We start from the raw sequence: 16,471 nt of genomic DNA, 5'->3' as shown, positions 1-16,471 counted from the left end.
AGAACTGGAATTGTTTCTGCTCAAACTGATTATGCTTGTTTGAGAATGTATTGGGCATTGGATGTTTCAGCCTCTCAGTCCATGTGAATGATATTTTGAGCTATTCAGTGAAATATTGTAGGTTTTACAATGCAGCTCTTGAGAAGAAGCCAGTCTTTGATGTAGTGGTTTAGTTTCAGGATGCTGTCAAAATAGTCATTGCCAGCATAGCTGTAGCATACGGTCCTTGATTTTGAAAAATACAGAGCAGATTGGCATATTCTAGCAAGGCATTTGGTTTATAACATAAAAATACAACTTCATTGCCAACAGTCCTGTAATGTAAAAATGAACCACTTGGCACCAGGAGGGTGATCAGTAAAGTGGAATCAGTGGGCAGCTTGTGATCTTATAGAATACTTGAGAAAAGAGCAAAGTCTCTTATTCTGGCTGTTTCAAAACTCATTGCCTGAATTTCTACAATTTTTTCACACTTGAGTGGCTGGGTGGGAGGGACTGAACACTCCTTGGGGTCCCTCTGTACTTGAGGTCAACTCCAGAAGTCTGTTGTAGGAGTTGGTGTCTTAGTGAAGATGACCCTTCTTCATTTTCAGGAGGAAAAGGTTTGTCTGCCGTGAACGTAGTTCTCCAGAAGTTAATTTACAAGGCTACTTGCTAGAATTCCAGTGTGTGTCTTTGCAGTGGGAATCTTGATTTGTTCCTCTTCACCCTTTTAAATCCATCAGATACCTTTTTTGTATAGAGGCATTAGAAGTGCAGCTGTGAAGGGTCCACTGATTTGCAATTAAAATTACTGTTTTCTGGTGCCTATCACTTAAATATGTTTTCCTTTTTTTTCCTCTTGGATTGGGATGGTATTGCAAATGTGTGATTGAAAGGAATTAAAGCAATTGGAAATGAAAGATATTAAAGGAATGTTGCTTTCCTATCTAATTTCTGTAAGCAGTGGTGTCAGATTTGGTAATACAAACATGATGTTGTCTCGTAGGATAATCATGGGTCAAACCGGAAAAAAATCTGAGAAGGGACCAATTTGCTGGAGAAAACGTGTAAAATCAGAGTATATGAGACTGAGGCAGCTCAAGAGGTTCCGACGTGCCGATGAAGTAAAGGTACTTTATCTTTTGCTTCTATCACTTATTAGGTTTTACAAGTATTGATTATTTTCTGTAGTATGTGTCCTACAGTTAACACTTGCTGTAACAATGTCATTGAATTCTTTGTCAACCTACTGAGAACTTGTCTTCACTCTGTGGTCTTATAAACATGTATAATACATTTATATGTGATTGGGTCAAGGATGTTAAGTAGCAGAAGAGGTTGTGGAGAGGTAATATGGCACCTTCTTTAGCTGCATACTCTTTCAAATTCAATTTAGAATTTAGTTCCATGCTCAAAGTGTGACTCTCCAAATGTAAGAACATGGTATGAATTCAAGAAAGAGACTGTGAACTACCAAACCTCACTGACGTTTAAACTAAATTTGTATCTTTTGAGCACTTTTGTTTGTTATAACATGTCTGGTTAAATGTTAGAATGCCTTAAGATGCTAGCAGATGAATTTAGAATCTTTCATTTATTTATAATGTTGTGGTTAATTTTTAGAGCATGTTTAATTCTAATCGTCAGAAGATACTGGAAAGAACTGAAATCTTAAATCAAGAATGGAAACAACGTAGGATACAGCCTGTTCACATCATGACTTCTGTGAGCTCATTGCGCGGGACCAGGGAGGTTGGTTAACATGTGTTGTGGTAATTCCACTTCCAAGGTTGTTAGCACGTTTTCATTTTATTACTGGAAAGTTGGCTATTCTTTATATTTTTTTTCAGCATGATATGACTTGGCAGCTCAATGTGTTTTGTATGAGTGTCTTAAAGGATTTATTTATTGTGTACTTTGATCATGTGACTTCTGCAAAGGAATAAATATGTAGCAGGCTACCTGGCTTTGAATGACAAACAAAAGTGAAACTTCTTTATTTCTAATAATGATTGGACCATACCTCAGCATCCTTTAACAAAACCGTTCTGTCTCCGTGGTACTGGGAGTTTACTCTTACTCCTGTTGGAGTCAGATTAACAAATCCTTGTGTTGCACAAGCAGACTGGATGCTAAATTTGGGAAAAATGCTTCCATAGTTGTGGCATGATTTGAGCTAAATGCCTAAACCTAAAGTGGTTCCACAGAATTGGTAAAGTTGAAAGGAACCACTGGATGTCATCTGGTGCAGCTTTCCTGGTCAAGCAGGGTCGTCCTAGAGCATGTTGCTAAGGATTGTGTTCTGTGTCATTGTAGCTTCAGCAGTGATTTAAGCCCATTCCAGCTCTCTATATTCATCCCAGCTTAATTTGCCTTATTTTTAAGTTGCTCTTTAGGCACTTCTTCACACTTAAAAAGTTGGAAGATGTTTGTCTGTAATAATCTGAAAAGCGAACTCTTTCCAGTAGGGTGAGAATGAAAAGACTTTACTGTGAATAGGTTAAAAAAGGCAAACCAAAGTACTTCATCTGCAAGTAAATTTGCAGACTTTCTTTTCCTTAAAATTTCAGTGGAGAAGTGGGGAGTGGGAGTGTGTCACAGAGGTGCATTTGTGTGCTTGCATGTTCAAATGCAAGGAGGAGAGGACCTTCATGTATTATCTTTTAAATGTTCTTGGATATGCAATTACTCATGTACAGCTCTATAGCTATTGTGTGGGATCAGAACTGACAATAATTGACACAGATACACATCCAATTTTCACTTTTTTTTTTGTTAGTAGAAGATTGTTCCTTTTTCTTTTTTTTCTTTTCTTTCAAGCGTGGTGTTCACTATTCTTTATGTTAATTTCCTGCCTGTATTGATAGAGCACACTAATTACTACATTCAATACAGTCTCTGTCTCATGAATCAGAACTCTAATGCTTGATTTAGGTTGCCATAATTTATAGTGAGAGAAGTGAGATGAAAAATTCTGGGGACTTTAGAAGATTACTTTAAAATCTTCTTTTCTTAATATACTGAATTTCTCTGGAGTTGCATAAGACACTGGCTAGAAATAGAAAGGTTGTGTGAGAGCCTTCCTGTATTTGGTGAAGAGTGCAGGGCATTGCTGGTGACAGTCAGCATCAAGTGGAGACCATCACATGCCCTGTGCAGGCCCACCAGACCTGAGTTCCATACCAGGACAACAGAGCACTGTAACTGAGGCTTAGTACCAAACTGAGGCACTTTGACATAGCCCAATTGTCAGCCCGAGACTTCTAGTTCCAAAGATAAAAGTAATTAATTCTTTTACTTTTGTATTTTGCTTTAAAAATACATGAAAAATATGCTAGGTGGCTGCTAGCTAAAAAATTAAACATTAACCTGAAATGGGAATGAAGCAGTAGCATAGGATGGTGTCTAGAATATTAATATACACAGCAGAAATCTAATTTCACTTGCTGCATATTAAAAAGAAAATAAATAAATCTGGCTTGTGTCATTCTGCCGGGGTACTGTCTCTGTATATTGTTTGTTACATTACTTTGTGTATTTCTTTAGAAATGTGAAGCTCTGTTCATCTTTCCCTTCTGGAAAGGAGAAAGATCTTTTGTCTCCACTTCCTTTTTTCCTTTCAGGTAGCTATGATAGCTGTTCTAAACTTTGTTTTACCTACCTCCAAATCTTCTCTGTTGTACTTCCCCAAGCTTTTTATGTTCCTGTCTGCTTTTACTTGTAAATTTTTCCCCAGAGTTCTTCATACTGCAGTCCAAGTATTTGAGAAAAGTTGATCCATGTTTGTTAACTGTTGATTATTAGATGCAAGAATAACCTAATTGTTGTCTGTATTTCTATGGATTGCTTATCTTTGAAGGCTACATAAATCTCTGAATATCCAAAACAGAAGTCCTTTAGCTGATAAGTTCATTGATGTATCCAGAGTTACATACTAAGAATGAATTTTCATTTTTCCTTTGCAAGCAGTGAGCATAACGAAAGACTTGAGATAGGGTAAACAGACAATAATTGGGAAACAAGGCAGGAATTAAAAAGACATATGGAGTTTTTATTTATATAAGGTGTCTTGCTAGCATTAAAGTAAAATTTTATTTATTTTTATAACATAATACGTGATTTCTGCAGTGTATTGATCTGAAGCCAGGGGAATTCACTTGCCCCTCAGATGGTCTGAGTGAATACACAAACATCAGTGTAGCAGCAGCAACAGGTACTAAATGTGTTTTGAGATATCAAACCTAATTTGTATTGTAGGTTCAATAGTCTGAGTAAAATACTATCACAGCCACTTAATAATAAGTGGAAGAATGCCATCATGATTTATTAATTAATATATTGACATAGAAATAATTCTTGAGGTTCTTTTCTCTTGCTAAAACTATTTTTCCTATTATGCCTTGAAAAACAGATGTATTTTTTAAAGGTTGATATGGCTAATTTTGAGAAACTCTTTGAATTTTTGTAGAGTGTTCTGTGATTTATTTTTGTTTGGTTTTTTTCCTGACGTTGCTATGTAAGTGTAACTTCAACTTCTTATTTCAGTGCTCTGTTACCAGTGACATTGATTTTCCAAAGCAAGTCATCCCACTGAAGACTCTCAATGCTGTTGCTTCTGTGCCTATAATGTACTCTTGGTCTCCCCTTCAACAGAATTTTATGGTAAGTTTAAACAGATATAGGGAGAAGAAAGGTATGGAGAAAAGGGAGGTGTTAATTTTAGAAGTATGCCAGCAAAATCTATTGCCAATTACCCTCCCTACTTTAGGTATTGGTAATAGGGCAGTGATAATCCAAAATAAGCTCCCCCAAATAAGATAAATAGAAAGGTAACTTTGCAAACTGAATCTCTGTCCTCCATGTACCTAAGTATCTCCAAAATCTTGCTTTGAAGTTTATTTATCTTTGCTGTAAAAGGTTTATTTAATTCAGGTGACATATTGTCTTTTGTGGCTGTTAACAAATGTAGTTTTATCTGAAAGTATCAAATCAGTGTAGTGAGAAATGTTTTCTGAGGGATATGAATGCTTTAATATAAGGCATATTTGTAACAGAGTAGTAATTCTTGTGGAATAAAGGGAACTAAATCCTGAAACAGTCTCCCCACATAATGGCCATTCTAATATCTGAGTATGCCCTTTTTTTTCAGATTAACTTCACTGTGTGCAGAAGTCGTAGCATTAGATTTCTGATATAGGTGTTTGACTTTTTGAAAGGCTTAGCTTCTTGCAAGTCTTTGGCACATCATTTTGTATATGACCACCTTTGCTGACTAGTTATTTTGGTAATAATTATTATGAAGTGGTTTAAATAACATATATTTTAATCAGTGTGCATACACAGTTTTTTCACACCTTTTTCTCCTTGCTTTCAATTCAGTAGTGTGTGGATATTTTGGATGGGTACAGAATCATGATCAGCAGGAAAGTTTATTTTTTTAACAATAGAAGGTTCTTTTGTAGTATTGGAAGATGCAGCTGAGTATCAAGGACCATAAATTCTATTGATAAAACATGGGAGTATTAATGCATTTAGTCTATATGCAGTTAAAAAAAGGGACAGTGGAGTTCAGGTTAAATTGTCAGGCATGTTTTTCTGTTTGCTCTTTAGACAACTTTAAATTAGAGTCTTTTTCTAGCATGTTTTCTTATCTCTGGCCAAACAATGAAAGGGTGGTTCCCATTGTGCTTTCCTACATTACTGTAAGAGAGAGCTGAGAGAGGACAAATGAATTTACCAAATGCAAGCTTCCCAAAGCCAGATAACTTAATAAGTTTCCATATTAGAAACTTCTTGGAAATCCTCTGTAACCTTAAGATTAGGAGCTAGTGTTAATATTTTGAGCCAGCCACCAAAAATGCAAAAAAATTATTGAAAGTCATTGAAGGTTTTGTTTTGTTTTTCTAGTTAAGTGAAGCTAGTTAATTTACTGTAGGCAGAGTCCTGTAGATAGTGAAAAACAATGCAGAAATGGTCACTTGACAGCACAATTTAAAGTGGTTTGATTATCACTGTTGTTCCTAGGTAGAGGATGAAACTGTTTTACATAACATTCCGTATATGGGAGATGAAGTGCTTGACCAGGATGGTACTTTTATTGAAGAACTGATCAAGAATTATGATGGGAAAGTGCATGGAGACAGAGGTGAGCCCAAACACTCAGGTATACTAATCATTTCTTCCTATATAAATTACTGTTGTAGTGTTGCTTAAGGCCTGATGTGTGATTGTTACATTAATATCTCTACAACTTCTACATTGTGTAAACATGGGGTATAACAGACTTCCCTACTTAAATGTATTGTTCTGCATTTTCATTGGGCTGCGAAGTTTTAAGCAGTAGTGTGGAGAAATTAAGCACATTAACTTTTTCCTTATACCATACAGTGGTTCTTGGTATTCAATTTTGTGCTCAGAGCTTTGGAATATGATATTGTGATGTGTGCATGTGTCCTGCCTAGCAGAAAGTGGCAGGATGATTATGCAACATCTGATAATGACAACATTTGCAAATGTGATTCAACAGACTAACCTCTTATAGGTTTGTGGGGTTTTATTTCCTTCTTTTCTATAAGGAACTTGCTAGCTATTTAAAAACCCCCTCTCTGTAAATCAGCTTCTAGAGCAAAGTTGTGTCCTTCTGTTGGTACAGAAGTATTACATGTATTTATTCTGAGGTGTAGTTTGTCTGTTCTCCTGTATGGGAGCTGGACTACCTGCAGTGTAACCTGTCCCTCATTTTGCTAAAGTCTCAGTGAAGTGGTGACTTTTCACTTGCTCTGGGCACCCTCAGAGCTGGCTTATACAAGCCTCAACTTCACTTGTAGAGGTTTCTCTTGACTACTGTGATTCCCCCTTCTCAGACATATTACCCACACACTCCACCCCTTCTCTCAAACAGAGAATAGCTTCTTAAAATGAATCACACTCCTGTTAATGCTGACACATCTGAGAAAGGGAACCACACTTTTTGAGTTCATTGTGTGCTATTCATGAAGGTTAAACCTGTGATTCAGTAATAAATGCTACTCAGCCCTACTAGACTTGTTCATGTCCTCAGTATAGCTAGTGCCTTTGTATTTCATAAGAAACATGGAATGTTTTGTGGACTTTGGCCTTTGGATATTTTTACACATTTCCTGGTTGCTGATTTCCCTATCAGAAAACTGGTTATGTCAAAATGATGACATTACTTCTGAATGTCTTCTATTATGGATTTAATTTATTATTAAAGGACTCTAGCTTTAAAATTAATCCTGTTTGAGCATCCTGAGATTCAAGTTTATGATGGCAATTACTGTTATTATGGGTTCTCCGTAATATATAAAACATATAAATATTAAAAGCAGACCTTTTTTTAGTCTCCCAATAACTTGTATGGTGTGACTGTAATTAAATGTAAATACTGTGGGAATCTGTAATCCAGAGGCATTCCCATGTAAGAGTCAGAATTCTAAACCAGCTGTGTAATTGCACTTTTGGGAGACAATTTATACCAACCTGTGTGTGTATATTAAGAGTCTGTTTAAAACATCTGAGTGGTATTTTCATTGTCTACATCATAATAAGTGTTATCTTCTGTCAAGTTATTTTGACATGCAAACCCAGTCCAGGTTCAAAAGGACGGTAATAAGCACTACAGTTCTCACACAGTTCATGTTTGTTTTGGTTTTGCTTTTGTTTATAAAAATGATCTCTTGTCAGCACTAACTATGATTTTTCCTTTGTGCAGAAATGCCTTATTGTTTAATCTGTTTTGCAATCTGAATGTCACAACAGAATATAATCTAATAAATAGATTTATGCAGAATATGATCTAATAATTTGAATTTGAATTTTATTTATCCATTTTTCTCTTGAATTTTTTGTATGTACATGTATTCTTTTTTAATCACCTAGCCAGTAGGGTCTGTTGTGGGAAATAGATGCTAAGGAACAATCAACCAAAAATCTCTGGAGATTCCTTAGCTGGCTAAGGATTAGTTTATAGACTGTTAGCATGCATTTCCAGACTTAACCCTAACCATGGCTTAACCCTAACCATGTTGGAACTGGGATTCTGGCATAAAATCTCTTAAATAATGTAGCTGGTAGTGTTTTCTATCTTACAATGAAGAGAGATTTATATAAGTACGTAGCACATGGAGTTGGGAAAAAAAAATTGTGGGAATTTTTCTTCTTTCATTCCATGTTGTTAGTCTAAGAAATGAATAATGAGCTTTTTTTTAAACTGGTCTTGGTTTATACACTGCTATTTAAGAGGGGAAAACTACAAAATTGCTTTTCATAAATGACAGCACTTGCCTTAGTTTAATTAAAGTGTGGGGAGGATTAAAAAATACCTGATATACACCTTGTGTTTTTTTGTTTATTCCCACTTTTGCTGGATTTCAGAATGTGGATTTATCAATGATGAAATATTTGTTGAGTTGGTCAATGCCCTTGGTCAATATAGTGATGATGAAGATGATGATGATGGAGATGACAATCCTGATGAAAGAGATGACAAGCAAAAAGATCGGGAAGGTAACAGGATGGGTATGTCTATCTGCAGACTTTAAAAATGAAACCCAAAACGTTTTGTTTAACCACTCAATTGATTTGTTCAACCCCACTTTCCTATGTGATAGTTTTCATGTCTAAAGTAGCATAATTTTCATAATTTCCTTTGTCATTTAGTTCAAGTTTTCTATTGAAAACACCATGAGAGGTACTTTTGCCAATTTTTGTTCATTGGCATACTGAGACAGTCAAATGCACCGAAAATCAGTCAGCTGTCTGTCTAATAAACACTTTGGTACTCCTCAGAAAATGATGTATCATTATTCTAAAGCAGGCAGAGTTCTGAATTTCCATCTCCATCTGCTGGTGAAATAATGGTTTCTCCAAATTCTACTAGCAGATTTTCTCATCAGGAAAGATCACTTAACACGGTTAAAGTTGTAAGTGATTTTGGAAATAAAAATCTTTACTTCTTTTTTACGTTAGAATTTTGGCAAGCACCCCCTTTCTCTGAACACCTTCTTGAGGTAGCAAAGGAGCAGAAATACATTTTTTTTTGTTTTCCAAATATTTTTGCTTCCTTGACAGAGAAAGAAACCCACCCTCCTCGGAGATTTCCTTCTGACAAGATATTTGAAGCCATTTCCTCAATGTTTCCAGACAAGGGTACAGCAGAAGAATTGAAAGAGAAGTAAGGATGTATTTCTTACAGCATATTGCTGTGTTGCTTTATGAAACAAAGATTCCTCTATAAAATAAATCCTTCGTTAAATACTGGTTGATTAGGAACGGTTCCCCTTGCAGCTAGTTCTGTGGCATTTGTGTAACTTCTGCAAGTGACACTGAAAGGGATTTGGCTCATTCTCCCAAGTCAAAAAATACAGAAGTGTTTATTAGCCTTCCCTTTAAAATTTTGAGAAGTGGCTGCTTATATGTCTCTAATAAGGTGGTAAAATAAAAGCTACTGCTAAAAAGAAAAACAAAACAACTTGTCTCCATATTGGATGATAATACGATGATGATACTACCCCTTTTTAATGATACTATGTACGGGGTCGTGATGGTCTTGAAAACAAATGCATTATTTCCTAGTCAATTTGTATTAATGAGTATGGAATTAATAATTTGTCATGTCACCAACAGATTGGCCTTTTTAGCTGACACATATTTCTTAGGGATTTTTTGAAGTTGTCATTGAAAATGCAGAGTGGTACTGGAATGGAATAAAACTGGAGTGGAATAAGAATCACTTTTATTTAAAAAAAAATTATATTCAATAAATGACTTATATAATTCTGCTTTAAAGATACAAAGAACTCACTGAGCAGCAGCTTCCTGGAGCTCTTCCTCCTGAGTGCACACCGAACATAGATGGACCAAATGCTAAATCTGTTCAGAGGGAGCAAAGCCTGCACTCCTTTCACACACTCTTCTGTAGGCGCTGTTTTAAATACGATTGCTTCTTACATCGTAAGTACGACTCAAGTGTGCTCCTAAATGTCTTACTTCTTTTTGTAAGTCAGGAGACTTAAAAGCACCTTAAGATCCAATGGAGAAAGAAGGAAAGAGAAAAAAAATAAAAGCAAGAATATCCCTAAAGTTTGTGAAAATGGCTTGTACATGTTGACATTATTTTGCAGTGTAAACTGTACCTCAGAAAACTGAATGCACCTGTGCAGGTAGTTTGTTATCCTTTCTGCATTTAGGACTTTGTATAGAACTCCTGACTTGGACCAAATCTGCAACATCACTTCTCTTTTTATATAGTCTGCAAGAAAACTGCATTGCTTTCTACTATTGTTTGTGTTACACTTCCTCAGTTTGTGCATGGAGAATGGGATGTATTTTTCCATTAAAAATTCTGATTATTCGTTAGACTTGCTTCATTTTCCACTAGGGAGAATGAGCACTCATGAACAATTTTCTCTTTTATTCTTACGTGTTATTACTTTCTAGGTTATTTGAAGAATTGTTTCAGAGAGTTGAGTTTTAGAAATTGTGATGTCTATTCCTCTGAACTGCTCTCATGTTGCCCCATTATTTTGGGCCAACAAGCTGACAAGAGCTTAGCAGAGATGCTGGCTTTCACTTGCAAAGTTTGAAGGGATTCTGAAGTGCTACTTGAGACAATTTTTCTGGACAGAGAGTTAAATGTAAAGGGGAAACTAGCAGCCAATATTAAGTGGTTTCAACTTGTAGTGGTATACTGTGATGCCCTCTATACCAAATTAATTTTTGCTTTTGACTTAGCTGTTCATTTGCATGTTCCACTGTGAGTGCTCATGCATGTTCATTTGGGAATCCTTGTGCTTTGTCAGCAGCTCCTCATCCAGCACACATGCAATCTGCCTGTGTTTGTACTCCACACTGAAGGCTTTGCACAGGGCTGCTGCTGTTTCATATCCCTTGGTTGCCTTTCAGTTTGAGGAGGAATTGGAGTTGTTCTCAGATGGTGGGGAGGGGGGAAGCTTTTCATGTTCCTGGTTCCTTTAGTACTTGAGCATTTTGGAGTTAGGTCTGTTAGTTCCACTTTCTCATTATAGTCTGACAGGCCTTACTAGAAAATGCAAAATAAAAATTAGAAGGAAGCTGTTACTTCTGCATAATGTTCAAAAACAGTAAGTTTCTGGAGTAAGTCACTGCCTTGACCAGCCAGCTTCAACACAGTGTCTTCTGTGAAGCTGTAGGTCTTGTGGTGTCCTAGTTGCCTGGACACTACTTCCAAGAGGTGCTATGTGCAGTCCTAGTCTGTAGGACAGGGAAGTGAAGCTGTATGCTGATTGTTGGCAGTCTGTTTGTCTGGCAGGGGTTTTAGGAGTTCTTGACACTCTGAATAGTCTAGCAGAGAGATTGGGTGCCAGTTTTGATTAAGTCAACAAAAAAGCATTGTCTGGACATAGTGAGGACAGGCTTACTCTAGCAGCACCTCTGAAGGCTTCAGATATTTCTGCTGCAGTGATTTTAGACATTTTTCTCAATGATTTTATGAGCTTCTACTTTTTCAGTGGAGATGGTTGCTCCTCTAAAACACATATTTCACTACTCTATTTTGTTAGTCTGTGTAGATTTGCCTTTCATGGTCATTTTTGCAGACTGATAGAAGTCTGAAAAGTTTTGCTGACTACCTGTTGGGTACCTGATACTTTACCAGACCACAGTTTTTGAGGCACCAGTTCTGAGGGACTTTTTTAAATAAAAGTGCTGTGAAGAATGGATTCACAAATGGACTTTTTGTCATCTTCTTGGCTGCCACAATCAGCCAGTGAGAATGTCCAGAGCCATCTATCTCACTGCTTGAAGGACTTCAGTTCTCATACCAGCAGCATCCTTTAAGCCAAAAGCACTGTACCTTCTTTCTCCATGTTCATAATCTTGAGATAGAAGACAAAGTGTTTATACTAAAAGTTTGCCTAAGTTCTTCTTGTTTGTGACTTGATATGTCCCTTTAGCAAGTTGGAGTTCTTTCCAATGCAGTGCATGTCCAAGGCTTTATTTAAACTGTACCTCCTACTTAAAAGAGCCCAAACTTTAAATCATCCCTTCAGGATTTCAGGGCCATGACAGAAAGAGGGATGCATAGCACATTCACTGTGGAAGCTTTTAGGACTTGGTGTCAGATGGAGGGTGCAATGAGTGGCTATGACAGTGCTCTTAGTGCAGCCTGTGCAGCACATTCGTTGTCCCTGAAGATAATGTGTTTGACATGGAATCCCTGCAAAGAGATCACTGACCTTTGTAATCCCTGGTCATTGCTGCAAAGAGATCTCTTGACCTTCACTGTGCGGGCTCAACGCTGGACCCTGAATGGAGTAAACTGATGCTTCAGTTGCCACTCCCTGAAAACATACCCAAATTCCACTGCAACAATGACTGCTCACTGCTTTGGATGCATTGCTTCTTTTTCCTTTTGTCTCTAGTTACACCAAGGAAAGAGGATTGTTTTCTGTCTGCGTGTCTGTCTGTCTGCCTGTCTGTCTAGAGCACGGAATTTTTTTTTTTTAAAACTGAGAGAGTCAGTTGTTTGACCTCTTTGTTTTCTGTGAAATCTTATGACTGTTGGTCAAAATTCACCCAGCTCATAGCTTGGAATAAGTAACTCATCAAAAAGAAAAAAAAAAAAAAAAAGCTTTGGTTATTGAAAGGCTGCAGTAGCAATTTTCAGTGTCTCTGCAACAATTTAGCAATTTAACTTTTATTACATTTCTACAGTTGCCTCCATGTTCTGTTTCATGCACTTGCCAAGTGCAGTGGGATGATGTTCTGGCTTCTGCAGATGACATTTTTGATGAATTACTTTTGTGATGTGGTGGGCTACAGTGATCAGATTGGTACTCTGAAAGGTGTAAATCTCTGGAGAAGGCATAGAGAACTAAAAAAATACAGGAATTCTATTAGGTCTGCTTTTGCTTTTTGTATTTCCCCCTCTTAGATTCCATTTCTGTTAAGATTAGTTAACAATTAGCTATGTTGTGGAGTTTCCAATCTTTGTTCTAGAACATTTGAGTTAAATATAGGAAAAGTTATCATTAGATTTTTAACGTGTCAAGTCCCCTTGACGACCTGGCAATCCCTTTATGTGCAGGTGATGACATAACTGAAAAAACTTGTGTACTTGTGGACTTCATTTGCTGACAGCAAGGAATTATGCCTAAATGTCTGGACTAACAAAGAATTTAGAAGAAGGAAAAATATCAGGTAGGGAGAATTTCCCAAATAGCTTGACTATGAAGCAAATGTACATTTCAGGCTAAACTGCTGCCTGTGTACTTTCGCATTATTGAAAATGAGAGTTGAGCCCATTGGGGATGAGACAGATAATAAATCTCAAAGACAGAAAACATGCTCAGGGACACCATTTTAGAATGATTTCTCTTAAGGAAATCATTAAAGAAATACAGACTTTAGGTGTTTAGGAAATTCTACAAAGTTTTCTGTGATTTTTTTTTTTGAAAAAGATTTCTACTGATATTTTAAAAAATCATAATACAGCTATATGAATAGTTTTATTCTTGTCCTGGGTCCTTTCTTTATAACAAGCCTCCCAGACAAATACCTCACAATAGAGGTGGTAGATTTTGACTGTAGTTGTCTTTACTGTACCATGTTGGGTGTTTTTTAAATAGTTGAACACAAGATATGATTGTAATTTTAAGTATCATATGTAACTTATTTTTGAGGTCTCATGAGTTTAAAAATAACAAAGGTTGGTTTGTTTCATTCTATTACCAGTTAAGCATTTCTTCATTTTCTGAAGGAAAAGAGTTTTTAAAAAAATACTCATTTTAGGACCTTGCACAAATGAATTTGTGAGGGAAAAGATTGCATCTGCAAGTGACATGTAAAAAGAATAGCTTTGATTTCTGTACATTGCAGCAATCTAGTATAGATCATGGCTTGCAAATGTCTTAGTGTTCTTTTGCATTGCTGAAAAATTATTTCCCTTGTGATATGAAGAGGAGGTAAAACAGTTAAGTGAAAGAAATCTTGAATGAAATGGTATACTGTGCAAATTTAAAGATGCGGTGTTGAAAAACACAGGAGTTTTCCCCTTCACTTTCAGGTAAATGGCTCCCATCATCTCATTGTTTCTTAAAAGATGGAAAAAAGTGAAATAACTTGGCATTAAATTGCATGGTTTCTTTGTTACTGTAACAAAGTATAGCATATTTTACCTACAGAATATATGAACATGAAGGATATGTGAAACATGAGAAGTGGCATAGCAATGAAAGCTTTTAACTAAATCTGGGGGAAGAAAGAACACTAATGGCAACAATATACATAAATTACATTCCTATACTTGCTTGTAAATAATTTTTCCATATCTGTATGCCCATATAGAGCAAATTAAGGCTTTTTTGTGTTTCCAGATTTATAAAATATAACATATTTGTCTGGAGAAAGGGACGCAATATTTACTTATTGTAACTTTTATTTTATTTATACCATTTTAAGAAAGCCTAAAAAGAGTACATTGCTTTCCTGGGGGGTTCTCCTCTGCTGCTATCATTAATACAGGCACAATATTATAGAATTTATTATTTGATTTTTCAACTCGCGCTCCTTTATGGGAGGGAAACATGAAGTGTTTCCAAAGTTCCAAGATGGAACTGGTCTCCCTCCCCACTGCTGCCAAAGCAGGTGTTTGCAGACCTATGCTGCAAACCAGGCCACTGAAATGAAGTTTGCTTTTAAAAGCTTGTCTGGGAAGACATGAGCTCTGCCCACATGCTTTATCAGGGATGGAAGTGCATTTAAAAAGCTGAGTCTTTAAAGCTTAGTGGACATAGAGAGAGAAGCCTCCAACATGATCTGGAAATAAAATGAATAACAAATGGCTTAATGAAGGAGATGTGTGAAGTAGTGGAACAGCCCTTTTAGATTAATATGGGTAGGAGAGGAGGGATTTCTTCTTTAATTTTGAACATATTAGCACTTTTTATTCACTGAATTTTTACAACCTTCACTGTAAGTTACAGTTACCCAACTGCAGCTGCAGTAAAACTGCAGCATAAGTGCTTCTAGTTTGGAAATTGCACATTTTAAGTTGAGCATCTTTTCTGGGCCTTCATGGAGCATTAGCAAACAGATAGCACTGAGTACTCTCTTTTTTAAATTTCAGTCCATTGTTCATTGCTGTTCCTTGCAGTTCTGTATGCCACTGTTTACACATTTAGAGGGGAAAAGTATTTATTGATATCTATCTCTTTCTCTAAAAAACAAAGAAACAGAATATTTTTTTCCTTGAGTACAGACGAGTTGTTTTTAAAAAGACAATTGCAAAAAACGTAAGATACTATCTCAAAAAGCTCCTCATATAATGTGGGAGCATGCATGTATGAGTTTTGGTGAGAGTCTAGTGGCAGGTTTTCTAGGCTTCAGAAAAGCTCTCTAAGGGATACAGAGGAGTTCCCAAGACTTCCAGAAAACTGTGAAAAGACAGTCTCCCTGAAAACACCCTGCTGAGAGACAGGAGTTGCCTGTGAGGAGAGCTGGCTCTGGCAAAGAGAGTGGGTAGGAAACTCTGCCCTCCTGTTACCAAGGTGCTCCTGTTGCATGTGTAACATACCCAGTTCTGCTCCTTTCTGAGTCACTGTTCTGCAGCTTTTTCAGAGCTGTACAGAGTCCCTCAGATACAGGAGCAGACATTTCTCTGCAAGGTGCAGACTTGGTTCACTCATCCAGAGTGACTGTGCAATGCTAACTTGTTTTTACCCTGCAGCTGGGATACAGGAACTGAATTCTTATATCCTGCCAGCTTAGCTGGAGTGCTGATAAACTAATGGAACAAAAATGCTGATGCGTCCTTCTCACTGATGAAATGTAAAGTGGGTCCTGTTACCTTTCCAAAGTGTGCACGGCGTCAGATTTTTTGACAAGGTAGAAATTTAACAACTGAATCTTACACATTGAAGAGATGAATATTAATAGGAGAAGCCCTGAATAATTTTGTTTAACATGACAACAAAGTAAAATTTGTTCTTTTGTTAGAAAGAGTGATACACCAAATCTTCCTCGATATGTGAAACAAATGTGATGATTGTCTTTGTTGATGTAAAAGGGCATAATGGCTTTCAAGTGGAAGAGGATAAGTTTATCTTTGATGGAAGGAAGACATTCTTCACCATGAGGGAAGTGAGACACTGGAACTGGCTGCCCAGAGAAGCTGTGGCTGCCTCATCCCTGACAATGTTCAAGGCCAGGCTAGATGGGGTTTAATCAGACTGGTCTAGTGGAAGGTGTCCCTGCCTGTGGCAGCGAGGAATTGATTTTAAAGGTCCCTTCCAACCCAAACCATTCCATGATATGTGAAACTTACCTATGTGCTGTCTCTGTGTATTTAAGTGGTAAGTCATATGTCACTACATGGGGTTTCTTTTATTATTTATTTATTCCATTTGTTAGTATTTTATTCTGGTTTTAGTAAAGTCTTGGTAACCTTGTGTTTTGGGTACAATTAGAGGTTACATATTTATTGTATTTTTAT

The 16,471-nt window shown here is 36.7% G+C and overlaps 1 protein-coding gene across 8 annotated transcripts in view; it reads left to right on the top strand.

The window, feature by feature from the left end:
• The window catches only part of EZH2 (enhancer of zeste 2 polycomb repressive complex 2 subunit), a 51,321-nt gene that overhangs the window by 20,541 nt on the left and 14,309 nt on the right, over positions 1-16,471 (top strand). For 3 of the 8 annotated variants that reach the window (XM_018918204.3, XM_030228715.2, XM_050970947.1), the window contains exons 2-8: positions 989-1,112; positions 1,606-1,734; positions 4,528-4,644; positions 6,007-6,145; positions 8,377-8,520; positions 9,073-9,175; positions 9,791-9,954. In XM_018918204.3, the coding sequence (XP_018773749.1) occupies positions 996-1,112; positions 1,606-1,734; positions 4,528-4,644; positions 6,007-6,145; positions 8,377-8,520; positions 9,073-9,175; positions 9,791-9,954 (913 nt within the window). In that variant the 5' untranslated portion in view covers positions 989-995. Of the gene's footprint in view, positions 1-988; positions 1,113-1,605; positions 1,735-4,527; positions 4,645-6,006; positions 6,146-8,376; positions 8,521-9,072; positions 9,176-9,790; positions 9,955-16,471 lie in introns of those variants that run through there. The other 5 variants (XM_030228752.2, XM_030228744.2, XM_050970946.1 and 2 more) reach the window with 5 other exon arrangements.

This window comes from Serinus canaria, chromosome 2, assembly GCF_022539315.1.
Source record: "Serinus canaria isolate serCan28SL12 chromosome 2, serCan2020, whole genome shotgun sequence".
NCBI classification, from domain to species: domain Eukaryota; kingdom Metazoa; phylum Chordata; class Aves; order Passeriformes; family Fringillidae; genus Serinus; species Serinus canaria.
Note: the sequence above shows the minus strand (reverse complement) of the source record. Positions and strands in the feature narration are given on the sequence as shown.